General features: G+C 46.2%; 1 protein-coding gene across 1 annotated transcript in view; it reads left to right on the top strand.

Annotated features, from left to right (window-relative positions):
• Positions 1-25,216, top strand: part of ATM (ATM serine/threonine kinase) — a 1,586,045-nt gene that overhangs the window by 529,196 nt on the left and 1,031,633 nt on the right. The window contains exon 22 of the mRNA XM_085621514.1: positions 18,860-18,990. Coding sequence (XP_085477640.1) covers positions 18,860-18,990 — 131 coding nt within the window. The remainder of the gene's footprint in view (positions 1-18,859; positions 18,991-25,216) is intronic.

A 25,216-nucleotide genomic window follows, 5' to 3' on the forward strand; every position in this document is an offset into this window, starting at 1 on the left:
CGCTTGCATGTTCACGAAAATGATAGGGGTAGTCATAGCACAAGTGCTGAGGTTGGGGATTCCATTTTTCCCCTACCTCAGTGACTGGCTGTTAAAGACAGGGTTACCACAGTCGGTAGTAGACCACCTACAGATGATGGTGAAGCTCCAGACTTCATTGGGGTTCACTGTCAGCAAGCTAAAGTCACACCTGACTCCTTCTCAAAGGCTCCTTTTCATCGGGGCCATTCTGGATATGGTGCTGTTTTCATGCCTTACTTCCTTGCTTCCTTATCAATGAGTCCAGGGCATTTGGGCTATGATTCTGATGTTGTGACCTCGGTCCTGAGTCTCAGTGAGAGTGACTCACTGAGAATGATTTTGGCCACCTGCATCTTGCTCGTCGACCACGACACATGTCATATGGAGGCTTTGCAGTAGAACCTGAAGTCTCAGTGGGCCCAGCACATGAGAAACCTGTCTGATTCCATCCAGGTTCTGGAGGAGACTGCAAAAGATCTACTGTGGTGCCTGCTTGACAGGGTTGGACAGGTGGCAGTCCCTTCTCCCTGTCCCACTCAGAGCTGAAATGGGAGGTCAAAAGACTGGTCTCACGCAGAGATCAGTCTCCTCATTAACTGTTGAAGTTGTTGACTGTTCACCTTGTGCCAGAAGATTTCCTTTAGTTAATCAAGTAGAGGCTGGTTCAGGTTCTCAAGAGCAACATGTGGTGCTGCAGCAAGCTGTGTGGAATGTGATCCTGAGCCCTGTGCCAAGAGGCTGTTCGGTATAGAAGCTGGCTGGGCATCAGGACATCTGTCTGGTTGTGAATCTCCTTGTGGGATCTTTGAATGTCAGGGCAGGCAAACTTAGCAGGTGGCACCCTCAGGACAACGAATGGCAGTTACATCCTGAGGTGGGGCAGGTCATCTTCTACCAATAGGAACAACATGCCTAACTATTTTCGCCATCATAGAGAATGTGCAGTGAGTGTGAAAATGTCTGAGTGCTAGAGTTTATACAAAAGCTATCTCTCTCAGAAACCCATTCCTGATTGATTGGAGCGTGACACACATGTTCACCTTTCCACCACGTCTTCTCATGCCCCGTGTTCTGAAGATCAGGCATGATTGTCCGAAGTCATCCTATTGGCTCCGGATTGGATGAGGAGAGTGTGACACCCAGAACTTCAGGCCCATAGCATATATATCCTCCAACCAGGCAACTGCTTCAGAAGGATCTCCTTTCGCAGCAGCAGGGCAGAGTCCTGCACCCAAACCTGCTAAATCTGCACATCTGTGCATGGAGATTGAGTGACAGCAGTTGACTGTATTCAGTCTTCTTTCTGTAGTTGTGTATGTCAGTCTTGCTGCCAGGTGTCCCTTAATCAAGTCTGTCTAAACCAGGTGCAAGGACGAGTTTGTAGCCTAGGGTATCATCCACAATACAGACATGTTGCTGGTCAAACTGTCAGATGTTTTGTTATTTATTTTATCTCAGTCCTATCAAGAACTTGCATTATGTATCATTAAAGTTTGTCAAACTTTCTGGAATTTGATCCTGTGGCCGATTGTCATCGCACTCCAAATCTTGCGTAAGTCAAAGAAAAAACATAAAAAATCCAAGCAGGACTCGGCCTCTTTCCGTCACTCTCGTACTCCTGAGAAGGGGCATGGGCATCACCATTCCTCTCTATCTCGTTCCCAAAGTCGGTTGACATTGGAGCCAGTCTGGCAGCTTGTTCTGGCACAGCCCAAGTTTCCAGGGCCATCTGTGATACCAAGGTAAATCCAAGAGTTCTGCGAGGTCATCCTCTGACTCTTCTGATCCCTTCAGACTGCCTCTGGTGTGCCTGCAGGCCCAAAGGAGCCCTCCATCTGGGATACTGCTGGCAGGTTATCCCTGATAGATAACTTGCTGGCTGATAGACCCTCCAAACCCACCACAGTGCTTTCCCTAGCTCCTATACCCACTCTGCCTCTGGTTCTATGATTCACGCCGGTACCCAGAGCATTGATGCTGACTCCATCGATACCGGAGCCAGAGATGCCCTCCAAGTCAGGCACTACTATGACCTCGACCAAGGCCACTCTGTTTCCATCGAACCACAACCTGACCTGATTAACATCCCACCTCCCAAAGGCAGATCCCATACCTTGCATTCCTTGATTGTTAAAAGTCAAATTCAATGTCCTGACCAAAATACTCCATCTGGGGTAAACCACTACTAAGCCCCTACTAACATTTACTCTCTTAGGGGCCTGGACCTAACTTTGCCCTGGCCCCCAGTCAATCACCAGATTGCCAGGCACCACCGACCTGCCCCTAGCGACCCTGCCTTTTTGTCTCAGCACCCATCTCCTTAGAGTTTGGTAGTGCAAGCTTCTACTAGTTGGACAACCCCAAACACTTTCCGAACTACTCCCCATGATAGAGAGTCCAGGCAAGTGACCTTTGGGAAGCAGGTATTTTCTTCCACTAGTCTGGCCACTAGGCCTGTCAATGCCAGCTGTCTGCTAGGAGGCTATATCCATGCTTTCTGGAACTCTGTTGCTCAGGTTCTCTCAGGTGTCCTGGAAGACCTTTGACCTGTCTTGATCCAGTCATTCAGGACTGCCGAGTGGCTGACAAATTTGCGATCCACTGTGGCCTAGATACCACAGATCCCATATGGTGTGCCACGTCTGGTTGTGGTCAACAGGTTTTCAGATTGCTGTCCAGCCGTCCCTCATGTACATGACCTATGATGGGGCTCGCCTCTGTCGCAAGACAGGTTCTGCTTTGGAGTGGTTCTAAGAGAGCAGGGCCCTTTCATGCCTCTTGGGCTTATCTGTCACCTCACAGGTGCATGAACCCTACCATTCCTTTAGTGGTTTCAACAGAGATGCCATAGTCCAACAGCCAAAACAACCTCAATAGGACACCCACTCACCAAACCCATGGTCAAGGACACTGCATCGTTCAGTCTACTGCCCAAACCTTATTATTGGCATGTGCTTTGATGCCTGATTTACAGCGGAGCAGGTTATTGATGTTTAGGGATCTTGATAGTTAAAATTACCTTTAGGTTTCCCTATCCCAAAGGGGAATTTTATTACTGGGAATCTTAAGCAAGGTTAAAAACAAGAGTTGATGTGAGCAAGCGTAATAAACTCCCCAATCTATGGTCTACATGGTTCTGCCAAAGTCTCTGTTGCTCATACAGGTCAAATGGCTTACTTCAGGACCGAGTGATCCCTAATCTCATGTGCCTGTTCCCTGTTGGTTTGAACATGCGCACTACTACTTGTGAAGCTGTGCTATATTAGTAACTTACATTTAGCGTTTATGCTTCAGTACAGGTAAGTCTCTTGCGAAAGTATCTGTAACAATGAAGGTTTGAGAATATTCTAAAACAGGATATACAATAGGATTACAATAGTGGTTCCATTCCTAAAATGCATCGTGATAAACCGCATTCAAGGTCAAGCAGTTTTCCTCTATCATGCCATAAATGCAGGAACTGATCCGAGTCCCTCGTGTGCTCATTTTAATAATACATATCACAAAGAAGGATAGAGATTTATGTATCCTCGTTCTTTTATCAGTAATATTTGTCAGTGAGATACAGGTGTTACATGCACCTAAATATAAAAGCATGGCTAACACATACATTGGATATGCTTATCCTTAGCATCATAGGGAGGTGGACCCTGTAGTCACACACGAGGGGGGGGGGGTGTCAAGGGGCTGTTCGCAGTTAGTTATAGCTCAAAGTATTGTCTCAATGAGAGCCTCCTTCCCCGGCACTTACTTCATCAAGGTGTCTGTCCTTCATGTCACCTAGTTGGGATCTTCTAATACCTGCATATTGCTGCATCCATGCCCCCTGGCCTAGATATGCTCCTTCTGGGTATGGCCGCATTGCGTTACATTGCTTGTGCAGATGTGGAGCGGCGCCCTACATCACTGTGCGAGGAGCACGGCTCCAGTCCACGGTTGATAAGCTAGAAAATTGTCTATTTCTAATCCAACTACTAGATTGTAACATGCATGTTACGCGTTAAGCTTTATAGGCGCCAAGGGTGCAGCCATAAAGCAAATGCTTTTAGAAATGGAAGTACACGTAGGCTGTTAGTCCTGCATATACTACATTTTTAGGGAATATCAATGTGGCATGTATTAGCCATTGAAGGATGGGAAAAACTACAGCAGCTATAAAAGAAATATATTCAGAAATGGCAGTAAATGTAGACTGTTATTCCCTCATACTACATTTCAAGGAAATGTCAGTTTGGACTGTAGTAGCTCATTGAAGGATGGGAAACACTACAGGTTCTAACCTCCAAATGTCTGTGTTCAGGAGAACATTCAAAGGAGCTAAAAACGTTTGCATACCCTGATTATCTCAGTTAAAGTGTAAAATGGAGAGCAATGTATTTTGCAGCTACATCCCTTTCAAGTTATTCTCATTCCTCTCCTTCACATAAAGTGCTCAGAGTAAGCCGATCTGCCAACACCTCAAATGACCAAGATAACTATAGTGTGGGCAAAGCAGGGCAAAACACAGTTAATGATCACAGGGGCAAGGAATTCCAATGGATATCATTTAATCCTATCTTGTGGGTGGATAAACAATCTTTGTTCCTTCTCAAGAAGGACCTTCTCTGGGTTTCTGATTCCCATTTCTAGTTGCTCAATAATGACCCACTTAAGATCATTAGTTGTGTGTCCAGTTACTAAGAAATGCTCAGTCATTCTTGTGGTTCTTCTTTTGCAACAGATGTTACTCCAGTGCTCGCAGATGTGTGTCTTTGCCTTTCTGCCCATCATGCCTGTGTAACGTAACCCACATGGGGTTCCTTATGGTCCATACTTTCCCTGATTCTAGATCTAGTGTCTTTGTGGTGTATGTTAGATTACAAGCACTCCAGTTCCCACCGGGGAAATGATCTACTACATTTGGAAGGTCCCAGCTGGACAATACTGTACTTCTCATGTCCCCATACTTCTTTAGACTGGTGGTACCAGGGTGTCCTTCATACTCCTTGCACTTTTATGGGAAAACATAGGCTTCTCCAATTTTAGTGTACCTGTATTTAGGATGTGCCAATGCTTATATAAAATCCTTTTACCTGGTTTGGTTCAAGACTGTGTTAAAAGTCGGCACAGAGGTGAAAGGTTTTTAGCTTGCTGGTTAAAATCTGTCAGTTCGCTGCAATTTCTTCTGAGCCTTAAAAACTGTCCATGGGGAAGATTTTCTTTCGGAGGCCTAGGATGGAAGTTGTCAAATTGCAAGAGTGTTCTTATCAGTTGGTTTGTAATATGCTCTGATGTTTAATTTTCCTTCCTCTGGAAGAATAGTCACATCTAGAAAAGTGAGAGATTTGTTACTCACTGTGTGTGTGAACGTTAGGTTTATATCACATTCATTAATCCAAGAGACGTGGGTAGTGAATGCTGCATCCCCTTCCCAAATTACCACTATGTCCTTTATATACCTCCTCCAGGGGATACTGTTATCCCAGAAGGGGTTATCCGCACTCAGAATGAATTTAGTCTCAAAGTTAAAAACCTACAGTCCAGCTAAACGTGATGCAAAAGTGCGCCCTTTGAAATCCCAAACATCTACTGGAAGAGCGTCCCATCGAATTATCAAACAAATCTTGTTTAACGCTAGGCGTGCACAGTCAAGTACGAAGGCTATTGTAGTCATGTGTTCCCACGCCCCTTGTTCCAGAGTTTCTTGTATGACTCAAAGTGTCTCCCTGCGAAAGACTGGTATTCAGAGCATTTGTGTTTAGACTTAGCAATACATTCTTACTTGGGTCAAACTGTATCTCTTGTAACAAGTTAAGCAGATCTTTAGTATCCTTCAAATATGTAGATTTACCTTAAACTGGAGGTTTTAGAAAAAAGTCACAGAAGTAGGACAAAGGTTCTAATAATGTTCTAATGGTGAGCCAATCCTAGATACAATGGGACGTCCTAGAGGGGGAAGTCCTATTCTTATGTATTTTTGGAAGGGTTTACAAATATGGGGCTATAGGATTATTTGTGTTCAGGAACTCGGCTTCATTTTTAAAGATTATCCTATTGGATTCAGCTTCCTGTATCATGTCTTTGATCAATAGTTTGAGTTCGGTTGTAGGATCAGTCTTGAGGGTTCCGTCGTTTTTTTGGTCCTGCAAAAGGCACCTACACTAAACGTTCTAGTCCTTCACATCCTGTATAACGATCCCTCCCCGTTTGTAGGCTGGTTTTATATTCATCCACATGTCAGTCTTTAATTCATTCAAAGTTTTTATTTTATTTTCTGGATATTTTATGAAAGACTCTAGTGTTTCCTTCTTGTAGAATTTCCGCTTCATTATAACCTGCTTGCTCAAAAGTTTGGACCTCGACTGGGACAGTGGTGGGCAAAGGTCAAAAAGTCAATTTTTTTCTTCAAACCGGTGTGCCTTATTGTTCTGTGCCACCTGAAACCTCTGTTTTTTTTTTTTTAAACTGTCTAAATTTCCTAAAGATAATTCTGATACCTCACAGTGAGGGCATAGCTTGTCAAAATGGGCCATTGGTACAAAGCCTAACCCTTTATTCAGTACCTGAAGTTGTGTGTCAGTTAATGCCACTGAGAATAGATTAGTTACTATGTTTGGTACCTGCTGATTCCTGGTTGCGCCTCCCTCGACATGCTTCTCGTGTTTACCCTCGTCTGGTTGTCCCCCCAATGGACCTGGGTGCCTCTCAATTTTTTTTCTCTTGCTCTCCCTCCTCCCACTTAAAAGGAAAATTCATGGGTAGGGAGGGAACCTTTGTGGTGGTCTCTGATGGGATAGGGTTCCCCAGCCAAAAATCGAGGTGGTTGTGGCTGTGAGAAAAACTGTTGGTGGGATATTGGATTCTGATAGGGGGTAAACTCCTGCCATCTTTGTGCCCATGGTCTCTTTCTGGACCTAAATCAACAAAGGAGAGGGGGGGACGAGGAGCCTGTTTAGGTCTAGTGTCCGTGCTCCACAAATTACCGTTAAATCATAGGGGACACTGTTCCGAATTGAGGGTGCATAGTGTCACCCAATCAATAAAGAGAAAGATTGAGAAGAGTAGATAGTGAGAGGAGGAGGAAAAAGAGAGAGAGGCAGAGGTGCATCCCCAGTATCAAAGATCCAATTCCGAAGGGGAGGGCAGAGTCTTGCCTCTTAGTTGCCCTCATACACCCCGAAGGATGTCATGCTTCATCATCGGGCTTTTGCTCCTCGTCGTGCCGGCGCTGCAATGCCCGACGGGTCCCCCGAAGGGTCACTTTCACGGAGATCTTTTAAGAGAAAACCCGTTCGGTGAGTGTGGGTGTGTGGGTTAGATCCAGTAGCAAAAGTGGTGAAGTGCGTGCAGTGAAGGATGTTCAGAAATAAATAAATAAAACTTCCTAGGAGTGTCCACAGGAAGACCCTTCAATAGTGTGGTACCCCTGGTAGATCAAAAAACCATAAGGTCGGTGAGTTACTGTGAGGCTTAATGTGCCCGTGTAACTGTCAAAAGGTCGACATGTTTCACGCCTGGTATGTCTGAATGATCAATGGCGTTTCTTCAGGACCTAACTGATGTGATAGTAGTGCACGCAAAAATGGGTTTCCGTAGTGAAAAATGATAACCCACATAAGTGAGAGGTAGCTTGGGGGTAACCACAGGGCTATGTTCCCTATTATGTAGTGTAAATCTCGACTCATAGATATACTCAAGCCAAAGAGGTACCTAAAGGGGATGATAGGTAAACAGAGAAAGACAAAAGGATTTATGTGTCAGAAGTGCCACGGCAAAGGTGTTCAGTGAACCTTTGCACATTAAACAGGGTAGCGTCTGCAGACAACATCACTACACCAATGGGCATTAGAACATGATGGTTCGAACTCATAGTGATTACGTTTGAAGCTAGCAACAGTCCTCAGCCAATTACCCAAAGGTACATGCGGAGATCCCTTAAAAACATTAGGCCATGCGGGGTGGTCACAGTGTCTGGCTATTACGTTTTAGGTATCCCACTTGTCCCCCGAGGGTGATTGCCGTAGTTGTGGTCTGTAAAAGCAGAGAAGAATTCAACGAAACGTACAGGTGTAACGTATGGTACGCAACATTCCCGGGAGAATTGAAATTCGAAACCCCACCAATGGTATGTCGCGCAACCAGTGTTGGAACACCTATGCATCGCTAAATCTTCAGTTATTACAGATGTTGGTGGGAGCCACGCAAGTTAAAAACAAACTCTCGCAACCACATACAGAACAGAATGAAAGGCATTGCCCGGCTTGCCCTCACGAAAACGGGAGGAGTCTCCCAAGGCTAGTGTCCACTGGGTGCCCGCACCCATATTGGCTAAAAACAGGGGAGAGAGTCCAAAAACGGACAAAGTAACAGTGACTATCAGTTGCGATATTGCGGAACAGATTATTGAAGCCTGTTGCAAAGAGTATATTAAGTGCATTCCTCCACCGTTGTGGTGGTTCCTACTCACGGTTGCTTCGGGTGGCGGCTCATTAGCACCTACCCTCTACCAGCGGCTGCCTGCATTGAGTGAGTGCGGCCTCTGTGCAGTATTCATAGTAGTCAGGGTGGTGACCGGAGGCGTTTCCTCCTTCCTGTTTGTGTACGTGTAGTGCATAGTCATTGCCTGATCTAAATGCGCATGGTCAGAAAGTAGTGTCTGAAGGAGAGCGCACACATGCTCTAGAGATGTCTCGCTGATGCGCATGCGCTAGCAGTGGTATGTTTGTGCCCTGCGTTTGAGTCAGTATATAATTTAAAGTACGCTAAATATACAGTAGCGTATGTCTCAAAAAGTAAAAGTTGTATGCATATCATGAAACATTATCCCCTTATGTAGATGTTGTGAATCCATGGGGTGACACATATGGATGAATGTTTAGACAGTTGTCAGTGGCCCTTAATGTCTTCCAACTCTGACTAACATTGGTGCAATTCCAATGTATATATTTGCTTAGGGCCTTTATGGTCCTTGCTGCTAGTGAGTTGTCACTAGTGTGAAGTAGGGGTACATTTTACATTATATTATTTTGGAGCAGGGGAAAGCAAGATTCTGGGTGGACAGAGCTGCCGATGATAGTGGTCAGGGGCATATATGTGTCATGTATTGGTGTTGACATCGCATTTTTCAGAAGGTTTCTGTTCCACCCAGGGTATTTCATCATTCAGCCCTCTGATCTGGGTATGTAACCGAAAGACCCAATGTTGTTCTTGTCGTAGAAGGGCTTGCATGTCCCAAGTGGATCTAAATTCTAGGACTGTCAATGCAATCTGGTCACAGTTGTGGCCTACCTCCAGGTGGTGGTTAGTCAGCTTGGTAGCTGTCCTTCCCCATCGTATGGTACTTTTGTGTTCGCTTATCCATGTCTTGATTGGACGTGAGGTCATCCCAAAATACCTCAGACCACATGGGCATGTGATGAGGTATATGCAGTTCTTAGTGTTGCAGTTGGAGTGTCCCCATTGTTCCCAGACAAAGTCATCTAGAGTTAGTGTTTTCGGCTGGGTTGTGGTGGAGCAGGCGTTACAGTTACCACACGGGTAATGCCCTTAGACAGGTGGTAGGTTCCAGAGCGTGGCGTTCTGTGGGTTCTTCTTTTTGTTCAGTGGGCGTGTGTTGACCAGGGTATCCCGTAAGTTAGATGTCCTTTTGAATGCAAAGCGTGGTTGTTTCAGGTTTAGTGTGTCAATATTTAGGGTCTTCAGTTCCGTCTAATGGTGTTTTTTAGTTTGTTGGATAGGGGTGTGAAGGTGGTGACACACGTGATGATCTTACTTGGTTCTTTCTCTTTCGTTTTGAGGAGGGCCTGTTATTATTCCTTGCTCGTTTTATCTCCTTTTCTACTACCCTTTTCGGGTACTGTCTGTCCCGAAGATTCTTCTCAAGGTGGTTAGCCTCAGTGTCAAAATCCTGGTTAGTGGTACAGTTACGTCGTATCTGCAGGAACTGGCCATACGGAAGGTTCTCACGTTCATAGGCCTTAGGATGGTGGCTTTTGAAGTCTAGCAGACTGTTACAATCGGTGGCCTTCCTGTGGAGTGTTGTGTTGAGTTCGCCCTCATCAAGGATGATTTTCAAGTCCAGGAATGGGATGGGTGATTCACATATTGTACCGGTGAATGTGAGGTGTGGATTGAGTCCATTGATCCATTCTAGAAATGAGTTACACATTGTCCTAGATCCTTTCCATTGTATCAGGATGTCATCTATGTACCTCTTCCATGTAATGAGGTTGTCTTTGTACGGGTTGTCATCAAAGAATATGTTCCTGGCCTCAAAAGATGCCATATACAGGCCCGCCAGGCTCGGCGCAAAAGTGCTGCCCTTGCTGGTACCGTGTATCTGATGGAAGATAGATGTTTTGTACATAAAGAAGTTTTGTTTCAGAGCTATGGTGATCAGATCGCTGATGAAATCCACCGGGGTTTTGGACTGTAAGTCTGATTCCTGGAGTAGGTGACTCACGACCTCGATGGTAGCATCCTGGGGGATATTAGTGTAGAGTGCTTCTTATTCGACCTGCATTTTTGTTAAGTTGACCGCTTTTATTAGGCAGGTTGCTGTTTGAAAGAAAGAATATTTCTTCATTGCACATAGAGCACAACTGAAGCATTTATTTTTAAAATGGGTATGAATTATTGTGGTAGGTACAAATTATTTTCAGCTACTTGATCTCAGTAAAAGTAACTATTCCCTGGAAAAGTTCAATGGATGTCTTAATTCCTAACCAAGCTTAAAATGTACTTTTCACAGTTACATTTACCTGCTTGAAACCATGCTGCCCGTCCATCGTGTGCAAACTGCCTGTTGGAGCTTGTCCTCTTCTGCATAGTTTTGCCTTATATGTGTCAAACAAAGCTGGGAAAGTGCTGGTCATCCACGTGGTATTCTTTTCTCCTACCAAAATGTTGTACTGTCCCTGCTAATCGAGTAAGACTGTGTTTTTGGACAACATATGTGTCAAAATATGGGGACTTAGTCCACACATATCATCAGAATATGTTGGTCCAATTCCTGGCCAGCTCACAGTGCCCTTCTAGACCCCTAAATCTTACAGGCTACCGGATGGTGTCTGCAACCTTAGACCATGATCAATCTGACTCTCCCAAGGAAATCATGGAAACAGATCTACACTTTTGTTGCTACCTTAGTCATGCCCAAAGGGAGACACAAGAAATATGCAAATTAGTATTTCAAACATTAATTGAATCAGTTGGATTCTTGTGTAAAATAGATGAGTTGCAATTATCAGTAGAAGGAAACAAAGCATTGTTACCAGCATTACAAGAATGGTGAAGAAGGAGAATTCAACCATTACAACCTTGAAATAACTATATGAGTATATATCAAAATAAAAGCCCTACCTACACTGACTCCACTCTAGAAAGCGTAATAAGTGCATTCTTCCAGATCTCTCAGAGCAGCTTAACTCCCCATTTACCTGTTTGTGTGATGTATCCAGAAGCCAGTCTGGTGTAGAACAGTCCTCTGTGTTTTTCAGATTATTGATGAAAGTCAGCAGGGCTGGCTATCAGCCACAGGCGATCGCTCAAGATAATCTATGGAAGTGCTTGTCGGACGTGCCAGAGCTCAGATGCAGTTTATATAATAAAACTGGCCTTGTTCGCACTGTGTCTGAGGTCCTGTGTTAAGTCATTGTTTGTGTTTCTGATTCAGAGATTTCTCCAAACGGACAATAACATACAAGGGTAGCGTGCTCAGTGTAGTTTATCCTTTAGCATAACGTAAAGTGTTGTGATAAAATGATTACGAAGAAATGTGTGTTGCAAGCCGAACAGTTTCCGACTACGTAATCATGTACGTGCAAAGTATGTCAAAAGTCATCTATCTAAAAAAGATGTCAAGTTTAAACGTGAACTTGTAAAAGGGAAACGTTTGTGCACTGGCTCTGTTGAAACCCACAACAAAGGTAGACTCTCAGTGTCTTTTGAGTCTAAGCGATGCAACCCCTTCTCCTTCTGGGTATGATTGGAGGAGGTGTCCGCCACTGTGCAGTTTTATTTTTCCTAATTGTCGATATTATCCATTTTACATAAAAAGACAAACAAAGTAAACAACATAGTAACTATCCGTACACACTCCACACACCACATTCTTTCCAGACAGACTGGTTCTGAGCACATGTGTCTCTTTCCTGCTGAAAGTGTTCACACCGTTCAATGTTTTCCAGACCATTATACTGCTGATTTTCTTTGCTCTTCCAAAGATGAGGAGAGACTTCATTACCTGTGCCCGAATAGAGAGTTATTGTTGTAGATTGCTTTTACTAAGAACACCAGGTGGACTATCAACTCTTCAATGGAGCAAAGAAAGGAATGGCCGTGCAGAAAAGGACTATCCGAAGATCAATCATATATGTCATTAAAATCTCCTATGCACTGGCCAAGAAGCAACCCCCTGCTCATTCCACCAGAGCCAAGGCTGCAACCACTGCGTTAGCTTGCAATGTCCATGTCCTGGACACCTGTTAGGCTGCGACGTGGCATCCCTGAACACGTTCATCGAGAACTAATGCCTGGACAATCTGGTCCTTCATGAGGGAACTTTGCCCCTTTGGTCCTCCAGGACTTTCTGGCTAGGATTTTCTATCAGATAAACAAGTTACATACCTTCGGTAATGACTTAACTGGTGGAGACTCTATCTAGATGCAGATTTCTTACTGACCCTTGCGTCCTCCATGCTCTGTAAATGGATTTCTCCATATAGGGTAACCCGTTTGAGGTACTTCATATCTGCACACAGGTACATCCGCAGGCTTCTTGGCTCCCTGCTTCTGGCGAGGAAATGTCCCTTAAAGTAACAGAACAGCACACTGGCAATGGCGCCTATATAGTCCCTTTCGGCGTTGGCGATACCAATCGACGCCACCTAGAGGCACTGCTTTAATAACTTCTAGATTCAGTATGACACTTGGGGAATATTCTAAGGTAAGTAATCTGCTGCTAGATAGTCTCTACCAGATAAGGCGTTACCGATAGATAAGTAACTTGTGCATTTGTGATCAGTAGTATTGAAACCACAGGACATCATCCACAAACTTTTTGACTAGTGAATAGCCTTATATTGAAGTGGCTTACCCAAGGTATGAAGCACCAGAAACATTTCCTCCCATGGTTACAAATTGCAATCATACAAGCTCCACAAGTTGTACAAGGAACTGCCCTTAATGGGACATCCAGATATCTGAAATTTCCCTGGTACAAAATAAAATCAAAGGATTTACAAGGTGCAAAAGAGAAGATTCTCGATTACCTAGACTCGGACCAATATTTTTTATTGTGAGTTTTTCATAAAGCAATGCAAGTCTCCTTTTGATTTCTTCAGTGCGCTGAGACATCTCACATTCATGTGTAGCCTGTTCCTTGCTCTCTCAGTCCAGTGCCTGAATCTGTGGTTACAATGCTGAATCACTCAATATGAAAATTTCAACCAAGAAAGCTTAACCTGTACCCTGTGAAACATGCCTTCCTAAGGGTTTTTACTGGAGTCCCATCATAGCAGCTCTTGCACATTGCGGAAACAGAAACTAGGGATGTTGGCGTCGTACCAAATAGGTGTCTCCCATATCAACTTTTTTTTCTTTTACAGTCTGTGAACGGCAAGGAGTTCCTTTAAAAGTCTGAATAGTGCAGTCTTTAAAAACTTCCTGAGATGTTGATGGTTTGGTTCATATCTCTGGGTGGGATTTTAGTTCTGAAAGCAGGTCCTACTTCTTCCTACAACCAGCATTATGTAAATTGCTAATGAAGAGGACCATATCAAGTTACTGACAAATCTCGACCCAATTATCCACATACATATGTTCTGTACATCAATCTTATTGTGAAATGGCTAAATCAAGACAAAAACACTCAGCTGTGGTGACGACCCTCAAGGACCCTTCATGGGAAGAGATCTATTGCATAGAATGTACTCTTACTGAAGATCTGGTCATTTTCTCCAGGCTACACATTAATTTTAATGAGATCAGAGATCTGAAACGGTAGAATATAATTCAAAATTATATATTTTTTAAATCTGCCACATCAGAGTGGCGTCACAGTACTGAGACGCCAACTGGACAAATATAAATTGTACATTGTGAATCATCAAGAGGTCTAAAAAGTAAATCGAATTTCTCCACAGATTTACTACCAAAACAAGATGTGTCCATGTTTGTTTTCATCGACTTCAGGTTCCCAAATGCCACATTGCAACTTGAAGCTTAGGCTTTGCCTGTTATGAACAGTCTCATTTAAACCTAGAGGACTTCTCCATATGTGGCCCACAACTTAAATTACCCTACATGGGTAATCTGGGGGTGGAGGTTATGTGCAGAAATTGGATGCAGGCAGCTACCGGTCTCTGTGGCTGTCACCTCTACATGGACTGTATATGGCTGTTAATTGTTATCGCTGGCATGTTATGGTTGGCACCTCAAATTTCCAGGGTGGCCAGCTACTCTCCTTGTAAGCACTTGCTTGTTCCAGCAAACGTTTATTATTGCTTTCTCTCCCTCCTTCCTTTCCCTACATACTGACATAAAAAAAATCCCTACTAGTACGCACTCTGGTCCTAAACAAGAGTTGAGGCTGTCTCCAGGGAGGTCAGGTGGACTATATCGTGGTCAGAAAAATGACTTCCAGATAAGGAAACGGAAACCTTTGAGTGGCTAGAGATTAGGGAGATCTAGTAGTTCTGCCCACATGATATCTTACCTATTAGAAAGAAAGCCAGGAGATAGCTTCAGGGAGGCCACCTAACATGGGAGTGTAGGAAAATGGCTCTGTATATACTGTTCCCAAATAGGTACAGTGTGCACAGAGTCCACAGTCCCCAGAGGTTTGGCAGAGGCTAAAGTTAGATATAACCTTACTCTCTAAAGTGGTAGCTTGGTCGAGCAGTAAGGCAGTATCAGTGGACAGTGTAAAGCATTTGTTGTACACACTGTCGACAAATGGTCTCACACACTCAAGAACTGAACTCTAGGCCAATGGTTTGTATATAAAATATATGGTTGTTTTATTTTGGAGCCAACAGTAGTTATCAAAATATACTTTCTCAGAATGAGATGCTTTAGTTAAATACTTTGCAATAGGCAATTGACTCTTGAATGCAATAGTTACTGTTTGTTGCAATAGGCAACACAAATTCAAACACAATAATACATTGAGCTCAATGGGAATTTCAAGTTAAATGCAATTGATTACTTTTAGGATTACTTTTCTAACTCCAGGACTGGATCCTAGATTCAGTCCTGAGACAGTTCCTTGAAACGGGTGAGTAAATACGATTTAGTTAGTGGTGTGCTTTTTAAGCAGTATTTTAGTATTTTAAAAGTTGACACTTAGAAACTTTTTCTAATCAAATCACCAATGTTATCCTATGGAAGGAAATTCACTTAGCAGGTAAGTAGGGTTATTGTTACTTTCTCGGGTTCAGTGTTGGATACTGGATCCAGCACTAGTATACCACCTGTAAGCAGTTGATAGAATGCGTTTAGGTTATACAGGCGTATTTAACGGATATTTGTAATTTTGCAAAATCAACACTTTTCACAGAAAAACAGTCAATGGTTTCCTATGGGTGAAAGTTCAAGTTACCGGTAAAGTATGTTCTCGTTACTTTTGTAATCCAGTGCTGGGCTCCTAGGCTCAGCACTGGGACATCTATCTAAAACAGGTAAGTAATTACGTTTTCACTGTTGGTGCGATTTTTAAAGAATATTTGTAGTTTGCAAAAATCGACACTTAGAAGAAATTTCACAGAAAAACAGTCAGTGGTTTCCTATGGAAGAAAATTGAGTTAGCGGGAAGTATGCTTGTAATTACTTTTCAGGGTCAGTGCTGGGCACCAAGATCCTGCACTGCGATCTCTCCTAATAGCAGGTGAGTATTTCCGTTTTCGTTACTGGGTTGATTTTAGGTGAATATTTTAAAGTTTAGAAACTCCACACTTAGAAGAATTTTCAAGTGAAACCAGCCAATGTTACCCTATGGAAGAAAAGTGAGTTATCGGCTTTTGGGTAAGTACTCGACTGGCAGAGTTAAGGTTCTGAGCATAGACTCGGGGGTCTCCAAGGGTCAGGTAAGTACAGTTGTTACACCCTCAGCAGCACAGGGGCAGCCGGGTGCAGAGTGAGTTAGGCCCAATGTTATCCTATGGAAGACAGGGGGCCCTTGGTTGGTGGCTGCTGGCTAGCAAGCCACGCGGCTGTGGGAGCTAGGCTCCTGGTCACTTGCTCAGGGCAAATGGGGAAGTAGATAGAGTAGAGGTTGCACTGCCAGGGGCACTCGGGCGGCTGGGTGCAGGTTGCTTTTGAGCCGTCGGGCGCTCAATGGATTGCAATGGAGAAGCTCAAGAATAAACAAAGGCTTCAAGCTCGGGGACGAAGGTTCTCCAGGTGTGACCACCACTTCGAGAGGTTAGTTGAGTTGTTGGAGGAGTTGGGCACAAAGTGCCGCAGGGCGCCGGGTGCAGGGGTGCCTTTTGGTGTCGGGAAATCTTAACCTCTGATGATCGCGGTTGGGGGGGGGGCCCTGGTTCTTAGGCTGCAGGCGTCGTCAGGAGCGTCCAGGTGGGTCCTTGGGTGCCGGATTCGGGGTCACAGTCACCGGGGGGACGTCCTCGTGGTCTTTGTCCACTCCAGCACAAGCCAGGCTTGGCGGGTGCAGAGTGTGCAGGGTTCGCGGTTCCTGGCTGATGCCAGGGGTCAGCTACTTGCTTTGAGCAGTACCACTGCTCGTGGGAGTCCCAGATGCTTAGAGTCACAAGGTAGCCAGGTCCTCCGGGGTTTGTGAGGTTGCTGGCCACGGGAGATGCCGGGATTTAGCAGGAGCAGGTTCAAGGGTCGACAGGCCGGTAGGGCTGGGGTCAAAGCAGTTGGTGTCTTCCTCTTGTTAACAGCTGCACAGCAGATCTTTTTTCTACTTGATCTTCTTTGCTGTTTCGGAATCTGGATATGAGGAAGGAAGGTTCAGGGTGCCCCTAAATACTAAATTTAGTGGTGTTACAGGTAGGTAAAGGGCAGGGACCTATGGGTCCATGTCCTGGGGTGGGTACACCCCCTATCCTGCCACTCTCCTGTGGGAGGGGGGCAGTAGCCTAGTCCTGATTGGGCAGGGCTTCCCATCTTCAAGATGGCGAGAGACCGGAAATGTGCTTTACCTCGCCTCCCCCACCTGAGGGGTGGGGTTGGCAGAGGCTGGCACACCCCCTTTCCTTCTTTGGGGTGTCCGGCCAGTCTTTCCGCCAGAGTGGGGATCAGAACCGGTAGGGGCCAGTTGCTGAATACACCAAGTAGAAGCTCACAAAGGCGGCATGCCTTTGAAGCTTCCCCTGCCCATCCTGGGGGAGGAGACCTAGCACCTCGCCCAGGATGTGCATTGTTGCAGGCCCAGGAGTGTGGGGGCTCTCCACCCAGGGGTCCAGCAACATGTCTGCTTGTGTGGCAGCCTAGGCAGCCTCTCAGACAAGACGTGGATTGTAGGTTAGGTTCAGGGGGCATCTCTAAGTTGCCCTCTGTAGTGCTTTGTACATTAAATCCCACACTGGCATCAGTGTGGGTTTAATGTGCTAAGAAGTTTGATACCAAACTTCTCAGTCTTCAGTGGTGCCATCATGGTGCTGTGGAGTTCATGTTGACGATCTCCCAGCATCATATACTCTTAGATGGCAGTACTGCACTTACAGTGCCCAGGATTGGACCTGGGTACTGTAGGGGTACAGGGCTCATGCACCTGTACCCACACCACTGGCATAGGGCACCCAGCTAGAGGGGTGGCTGATGTATGCTAGGGCAGTGTGTGTTGTGGGCATGGCACACAGGGATGTGTGCCATGTCGACTCTTTTGTTCTGCATCCAGACACTCAGCCTGCAAGGGCAGTGTGTGTGTGTCAGGGTACAGGGCCTCTAAGGGTGGCACAATAAGTGCTGCAGCCCTTAGGGGCCTTCTCTGGTCACAAGGCCCTGGGTACTTAGTGTACCATTTACCAGGGGCTGACATGTGGCCAGAGATGCCAATTGGGTTTAGGTTTCACACAGTTTTAGGGAAGGAACATAGGCCCTGGGTACCTGATTGGCAGGAGCCCAGGGCACACTCAGTCAAAGTACATCAGCAATTCAGCAAAAAGTGGGGACATACCATGCAAGAAAGATGGCACTTTCTCACAGGGAGTATTCTGGACCATTATAAAAAAAGATTAGTTAGTATACTGGGGGGTTGGACACAGAACTGAAGCTGGTAGTAACTGCTGTTTGTCCCTGTTTTTGACCCGCATGATCCGCACATTTAAATCTCCTTCTCATTTAAAAGTAATTTAATACAGGAAAGTTTCTGTCCTGCTGAAGAAACTAGCATCTGTTGTTGGCAAGCTTTGAAGGAAGATTTTTAATTGAATAGGATGGGTACTTGAATTACTTGTGGCTCCTCCCTTCATTAAAAAAATAAATTCTTACATTTTCTGTTTTTGATTAGGGTTTATATGTATTTAGAAATGTACAGTAATGATTTTTCTGAGTGTTAAATTTTTTCCTTGCCTCTGTCGTGCATGGAAGTGGGGCAGAATTAAAGACAGGGTCATTGTGTGTTTGGGTTACTTTATCACTTTAGGTGAAAAACAAACATTCTTCTTTGCTCCAAGAGTTGCTCTGGTGCTACCAGACGTCTGGGTGCCTGAGGTTATTTCTAGATGAGCGAGTAACAGAAAGATCAGGTTTCTGCCACAGAAACACTTACTAGAATTACTTGTTAGGGAACTGCAGTTTTTCACATTTATATTTATTTGTTCTCTTTTGCATGGACACAACAAATTGTATAGTTCATTTAGTAGATTAACGTTAATCGAATAATTGTCAACAGGTTGACCCATATTGTACCTGGGCTGTGCTTAGTCTGCCAGGTGAGGAACTGCCTGTGAGTGAAGCATTACCACATTTCCTTGCAGATGGCCACCATCAAGTTAGAATGCTTACTGCAAAGTCAGTGAACAGGTATGTACTTCAAATGTTGCCCTTATATTGAAGATAAAATGGTTAGAATTCTGTACATCTCATATTACTTGTTGAAAATGTATTTATTTGCATTTCAACAAATATGACTGTATACAAATCTTTACTTGATCGAAATGTTGCACATTTGTTTCATCACATGACCATACCTTCTACGTACTGCTGGTGATGGATCCAGTTCCTTTTATGGCGAATATTGGTAGTTCAACAAATAAAAGTAATGCAAGTCATCAGGTTCACATTCCTATAATAAACTTTCTATAGTAGGAATAAATATTTCTGATATAACTCCCCCCACCCATTCCCACACCCCCTATGCTGCCATCTGGACATCAGCCACCAGATATACAATCCGAGAAGAGCTGGCTGATCAACTAGCATGATCGCATATCCTGCAGGATAAGCACCAGGATATCTAGGGTTACTTGCATCTTAAGCCTGTAGAAACAATGTCACCCACTGCTTTTTATATTACAAGTTGATTTCCTTGGAACTTTGTAGGGGTATTTGCCAGCACGTTGAGGGAGTTGATGGCATTTTTAGATCAAATCATCAAATGTTTAACCAAGTGTTCTTTCTCCTACTCATTTACTTTCTCACTTTTGTAAGTGATTTGTGAAGTATGAGTCTGTGAGTGGGGTAGAATGTTGCAATAGTTTGTATGGGTAGGAACACGTTTTGTGATAATTTGTTGACCTATGTATTTTCTTGCTACATTGTAGTTCTGTGTGACAGCTTTTGGGTGCACAACATACTGTACATTTTTACCAGGAATATTCCCCAATATGATATTGATGTATTGTCCCGTTAATTTTATTGTGCCAATCATTATACATTTTTCCCTATCTAAATGTAGTCCTTGTGTAAAACAGTGAATGATTACTGAAAAAGGTCTCATTTTGTCCAACTATTCTCCTTAGCAGAAGAATCAGATATTGTTCATTAACTCACTTGCTGACAGTTCTTTTACTGAACTGCTGTGTATTGTACTCTCCATTAAATATACATCCAGCTAACATAATACAGCTACTACAGTAGAATTTCTCCAGTCATACAAGAATTTTGGTGTGGGTTGCATAATGTGGCAGTTGGCACTCTTGGAAGTCCGCCCCAGAAGTGGCCCATGTGACGTCACCCATAAGGCCTGATCCAGAAGCCTTGTATTTGTTTTGAACCTGGCCCATTTTGCAGAGTCACCCCCAGCTTTTAGCCTTCTGTTGCTGAACCGGTAATTGTTGTCAATGAGACTCTGTCCACTTTTACCCTGCTAATAGTGGTAAAGGGCTTGTGGTCTCTGTGTAATACGTTGTAAGCTTCTAGTAAATGGTACTACATGTACCCATAGCCTGTAACTTAAATGCTACTAGTGGGCAGCAACACTCACTGTGCCTCCCACTAAAGCAGCCTTTTAAAACATGTCTTACACATGCCACTGCAGCCTGTAGTGTATCTTTAAACTGCTATTTCAACCTGACAAAATAAAGCTATTTGTCAGAGCTACAAAAAGATTTTGGAGTTAGCCTGGCAACCTCAACTCCAACTCGAAACCAGCCCCACTGGTTTGCCAATAATCCAAGTCCATTGGAAGGAGATAGTATCAAATTCTTAAGTTATTTTACGTTTCCATTAAAATATCGCACAATGAGTCAAAGAATCCTTATTTCAATTCTGAAGGTATATCTTTATTCAGTCCAATTCTTTTCAGATATACACCCAGCCAACGTGTGTTTCCGGGCCATACCCTCTTCCTCAGTGCTGTAACTAATATGAAACTAAATCACAGATATTAAAATCAGACCTACTCCATATATTGTGTACATTACAAATATACACATTTTACAAATTAAACATATCACACGTATCACACATATTCTTTAAAATACATCAAATATATATTCATTCCAATGCAACGCTTGATCGAATAGGTACCCATCCGATCTTATTATTATTTTCAATTTATTTGTTGAGTGGGAGAAAGTGAAAATTAAACGAGGGAAGTGAAAAAAGGTCAGAGAAAACAAGAAAGAAAAAGTTGTAAGAAAAGAATAATAAGTCAAGAAAAAGCCAATAGGCTCATAAGTCTTAAATATTTTCAAGGGAACACATAAAGAAAAATTATTAGAGATGAAATCATCATAGCGATCAAATGCGCATGAAAATGACCCGAATGATACATTTTGAAGTCCATTGTTTTCTTACATTTTTAACCTATAAAAACAGATCATAGTTTAAAAATGATTTGATTCGCATTCATTTAAAAAAAAAAAACTCACTATATTGTACACGAGTAAATTATTTTCTTATATGAACATCAATCAATTCATAGGAATTCCAATCAAATTAATGAAGTTGGTCATTTTGATCATATTCCCAAATCGAGGAGAAAACAAAAGAAATGCATGTGGGAAAACACTACATGGGGAAATAAAAAATTATTCTCTGCAAAATTGGATAAAATAAAACCTTTTTGTCAGGTCTAAAACTCCCTTTTTAGGTCTCGCCTTGGCAGCGCATGCGCTGTCACATAAAGTAATCTGTATGTTGACTGAAACTCCTTGTAATTTGTTTTATCGCTTGCGATTGGTTTACCTGTGGCATTGCTGTTATCTTGCTTTGTGTTGGCTGTTGATCCTATAGTAACTTCCGTGTAGTCTCGAAGCAGCGGCGCCTAACTACAGTTTTTGTCCACTCCGCTCGCACTTGTTTTAATTGCGTACAGTGTGCCATCTGTATCTGAAAGAAACACGTTAGTTAGATTCCTCACCTTAGAATATCCCCAGGCGTCAGACTGGATCCGGAAGATTTTTCGTCAGCAATACCCCTTGCGCGTCGCTAGGCGTCGTCTGCGGCTCCGCGTCCGTGTCGTGCGCAGGAATGACGTCGTCGGAGTACTTAGATGCCGCCCTCGCGCGCTGACGTCAGTTCTTCTTTTTTCCGCGCCAGTAAGCGCAGATCCGGGAGAGCTACCCCTTTAGTCATTTTTTGACTAACTTTTTCGATCCTTTTTGATCTTGTCTCGACTCCGGTGCCGGTAGGATGCCTGGTTTTAAAGCCTGTGCTGACTGTAGCCGCTTGATGTCGGTTACGGACCATCACCGCCGGTGCCTTTACTGCTTGGGCCTCGACCACGACGCGGAGTCGTGTTCGGACTGCAAGGCCCTGACCTCGAAGGCTAGACGGGAGCGGTTCCGTAAGCTTCTCGAGATTCGCCACTCGGCTCCGCGCCCCTCTCGATCCCGGTCCAGGAGGAGGTCCAAGGATCGGTCGCGGTGCCGCAGCCGACGTCATCATCGGTCGTCGGGATCCAAGTCTTCGGGTAAGTCGAAGCACTCCAAGAAGTCCAAGAGGCGACACCGCTCTTCGGACTCCCCTCGCCGGTCGCGTGACACGGCCGAGGGTCAGGGTGGTTCCACCCCCGCGGCTCCGGCGGAGCCGCAGGCGCCGTGCAAGTCCCCATACCCACCGGTCCCTGGGACTGACGCGACGCCGGCGGAAGTCAGTGCCTGCCTCTCGGCCATGAGGAGCCTGGCTCCGCCGTCGACGCCCGCTGGCGCGCCTTCGGGCCCCGCGGACCCGACTGGGCAACCTTGCCTGCCGGCGGCTCCGGCCCCGGCGCCGTTGACGGCTCCGGCCTCGACGCCGCAAGCGCCCGAGGGACCCGTTCCCGAGTCCCCGCCGACGCCGGTCGACCTCGTCACGCCTCCTCCGCCGGCGTCGACACCGGTACCACCCCCGACGCCGACTCCACTCGACGTCGAGCCCCAGTTCAGTCCCGCTCCGGGCCCGGCGCCGATACGGCGTCGATGGACGCCGCGTTCGGCGCCGCTGGAGACACATTTTGTCTATCGCCCGGCTCCGATCCTTCATCCTGCATACCAGGAATCGGATGATGGGGACAACTGGGAGGGATCCGAGGATCCTATGGCCGCTCAGGCTCACATGTCACAGGACTGGGCAGATGAACTGGGGGAGGCCAGTGGCCTGGATACCTCTCCGGACACTGGATTCGTCTCTCCTCCGACTGTGGCTTCGGAGGAGGGCGCTGCTTTCTCTGTGGTGCTGCGCAAGGCGGCCGCAGCCCTTGGGCTCGAGCTACCTGCCGTGGCTGTGAGGACTAACGTCCTCACTGAGGTGCTTCAGTCTGCAGCAAGCTCCACTGAGCCTCTGCTGCAATTCAATGAGCCCCTCATTGACGTTCTGCAGGGCACCTGGTCCAAGCCCTCCACAGTCCCTCCTGTGGACAGGAACGTCGCCAGGCGCCACCGCCCTGCTCCGGGCGACCCCAGTTTTCTGTCCCAACACCCTACCCCCGAGAGCCTGGTTATCCAGGCCTCTACCTCCCAATCCTCCTTCCTGACCGCTCCGCCGGACCGGGATTCCAAGAGACTGGAACAGTTTGGCAAGAAGCTGTTCTCCTCCCTTAGTTTGAACACCGCCTGTCTCTTGGACCGTTATTCCCACTCTCTGTGGGATGCGGTGGAGGACGTGCTGCCCCTGTGCCCGGAGGAGGTCCAGACACGACTTACCCAGGCTCTGGCCGATGGGAGGGATGCAGCGCGACATGCTATCCGATGTGGGCTTGACACTACGGACTCGCTGGGTAGGGCAATTTCTACCACAGTGGCGCTTAGACGTCACGCCTGGCTGCGGTCCACGTCCTTTTCGGGCGATGTCCAGAGCACTCTCATGGACATGCCCTTTGATGGCGATCGCCTTTTTGGCGAGAAAGCGGACAGTGCGCTGAATCGCTTTAAGGACTCCCGGGCTACGGCCAAGTCCTTGGGCCTCTCGGCCTCGCGGTCGCAAACTTCCGCCTTTCGTGGCCAAGGAAGGGGTGCCTCCACACGTGCGCCTAGCCACCAGCCGCAGAACCAACCTGCGCGCGGTCGCGGACGTGGTTTCCGCCGAGGCGGTTCTGGAGGACGATGCGGTCAGCCCACATCCACCCTGGCAGCATCCGCCTCAAAGCCTTCCTAGTCAGAGCTTTCAGGCCCATTCCACGCCAGTGGGCGGCAGAGTTCGCCATCACCTGCTCCACTGGCGGTCCATCACATCGGACAGGTGGGTGCTGCAAATCGTCCGAAGGGGCTACTCCCTCCCCTTCGAGACGACCCCTCCAGCCATGCCACCGCAGCACCACCGTATCTCGGGGGATCATTTGAATCTTCTCCACGAGGAAGTTTCGGCCCTCTTGGCCAAGGGGGCCGTCGAGCGCGTTCCGAGCCCAGAAGTAGGTCGTGGTTGTTATTCCCACTACTTTCTGGTTCCCAAGAAGGGCAAAGGGGGCCTACGCCCTATCTTGGACCTCCGGAACCTCAATGCCTTCCTCCGGAAGGAAAGGTTCAAGATGTTAACCTTGGCTCAGGTTTTAGCTGCCCTAGACCCTGGAGACTGGATGGTAGCGTTGGACTTGCAGGACGCATATTTCCACATCCCCGTCCTGCCGGCCCACCGGCGTTACCTGCGGTTCACGGTGGGCCAAGAGCACTTTCAGTTTACCGTGCTCCCCTTCGGCCTCACCAGTGCCCCTCGGGTGTTCACGAAAGTGATGGCGGTGGTCGCAGCTCATCTGTGCAGATCAGGGGTTCCAGTCTTCCCCTATCTCGACGACTGGTTGTTGAAGGCGGGCTCGCCCCAGACAGTCGTCTCCCACCTCCAGACTACGGCGGATCTCCTGCATTTGCTGGGATTTTCCATCAACGTGCCGAAGTCACACTTGAGTCCCTCTCAGAAGCTCCTCTTCATCGGAGCGGTTCTCGATTCGGCGCAGTTCCGGGTCTATCCACCGGAACAGCGGGTCCGGGATATTCAGGCCCTGATTCCCATCTTTCGGCCTCTATCCTGGGTTTCGGTCAGGCTAGTGTTGCGGCTTCTGGGGCTGATGGCCTCCTGCATCCTACTAGTGCATCACGCCAGGCGGCGCATGCGGGCTCTGCAGTGGGACCTGAAGTTTCAGTGGGCCCAGCATCACGGCAACCTGTCCGAACATGTCTTGATCTCGGAGGGCACTGCACAGCAGTTGCAGTGGTGGCTCACGGACCGCGATTGGGTCATGGGCAGAAGCCTCTCCCTTCCCCAACCGGAGCATGTCGTAGTGACGGATGCGTCCCTCCTGGGATGGGGTGGCCATATGGGAGAGGCGGAGATCAGAGGCCTCTGGTCTCCGGCGGAGTCTCGTCTCCACATCAACCTGTTGGAGTTGAGAGCG

This window comes from Triturus cristatus, chromosome 8 (genome assembly GCF_964204655.1).
Source record: "Triturus cristatus chromosome 8, aTriCri1.1, whole genome shotgun sequence".
In the NCBI taxonomy this organism is placed as follows: domain Eukaryota; kingdom Metazoa; phylum Chordata; class Amphibia; order Caudata; family Salamandridae; genus Triturus; species Triturus cristatus.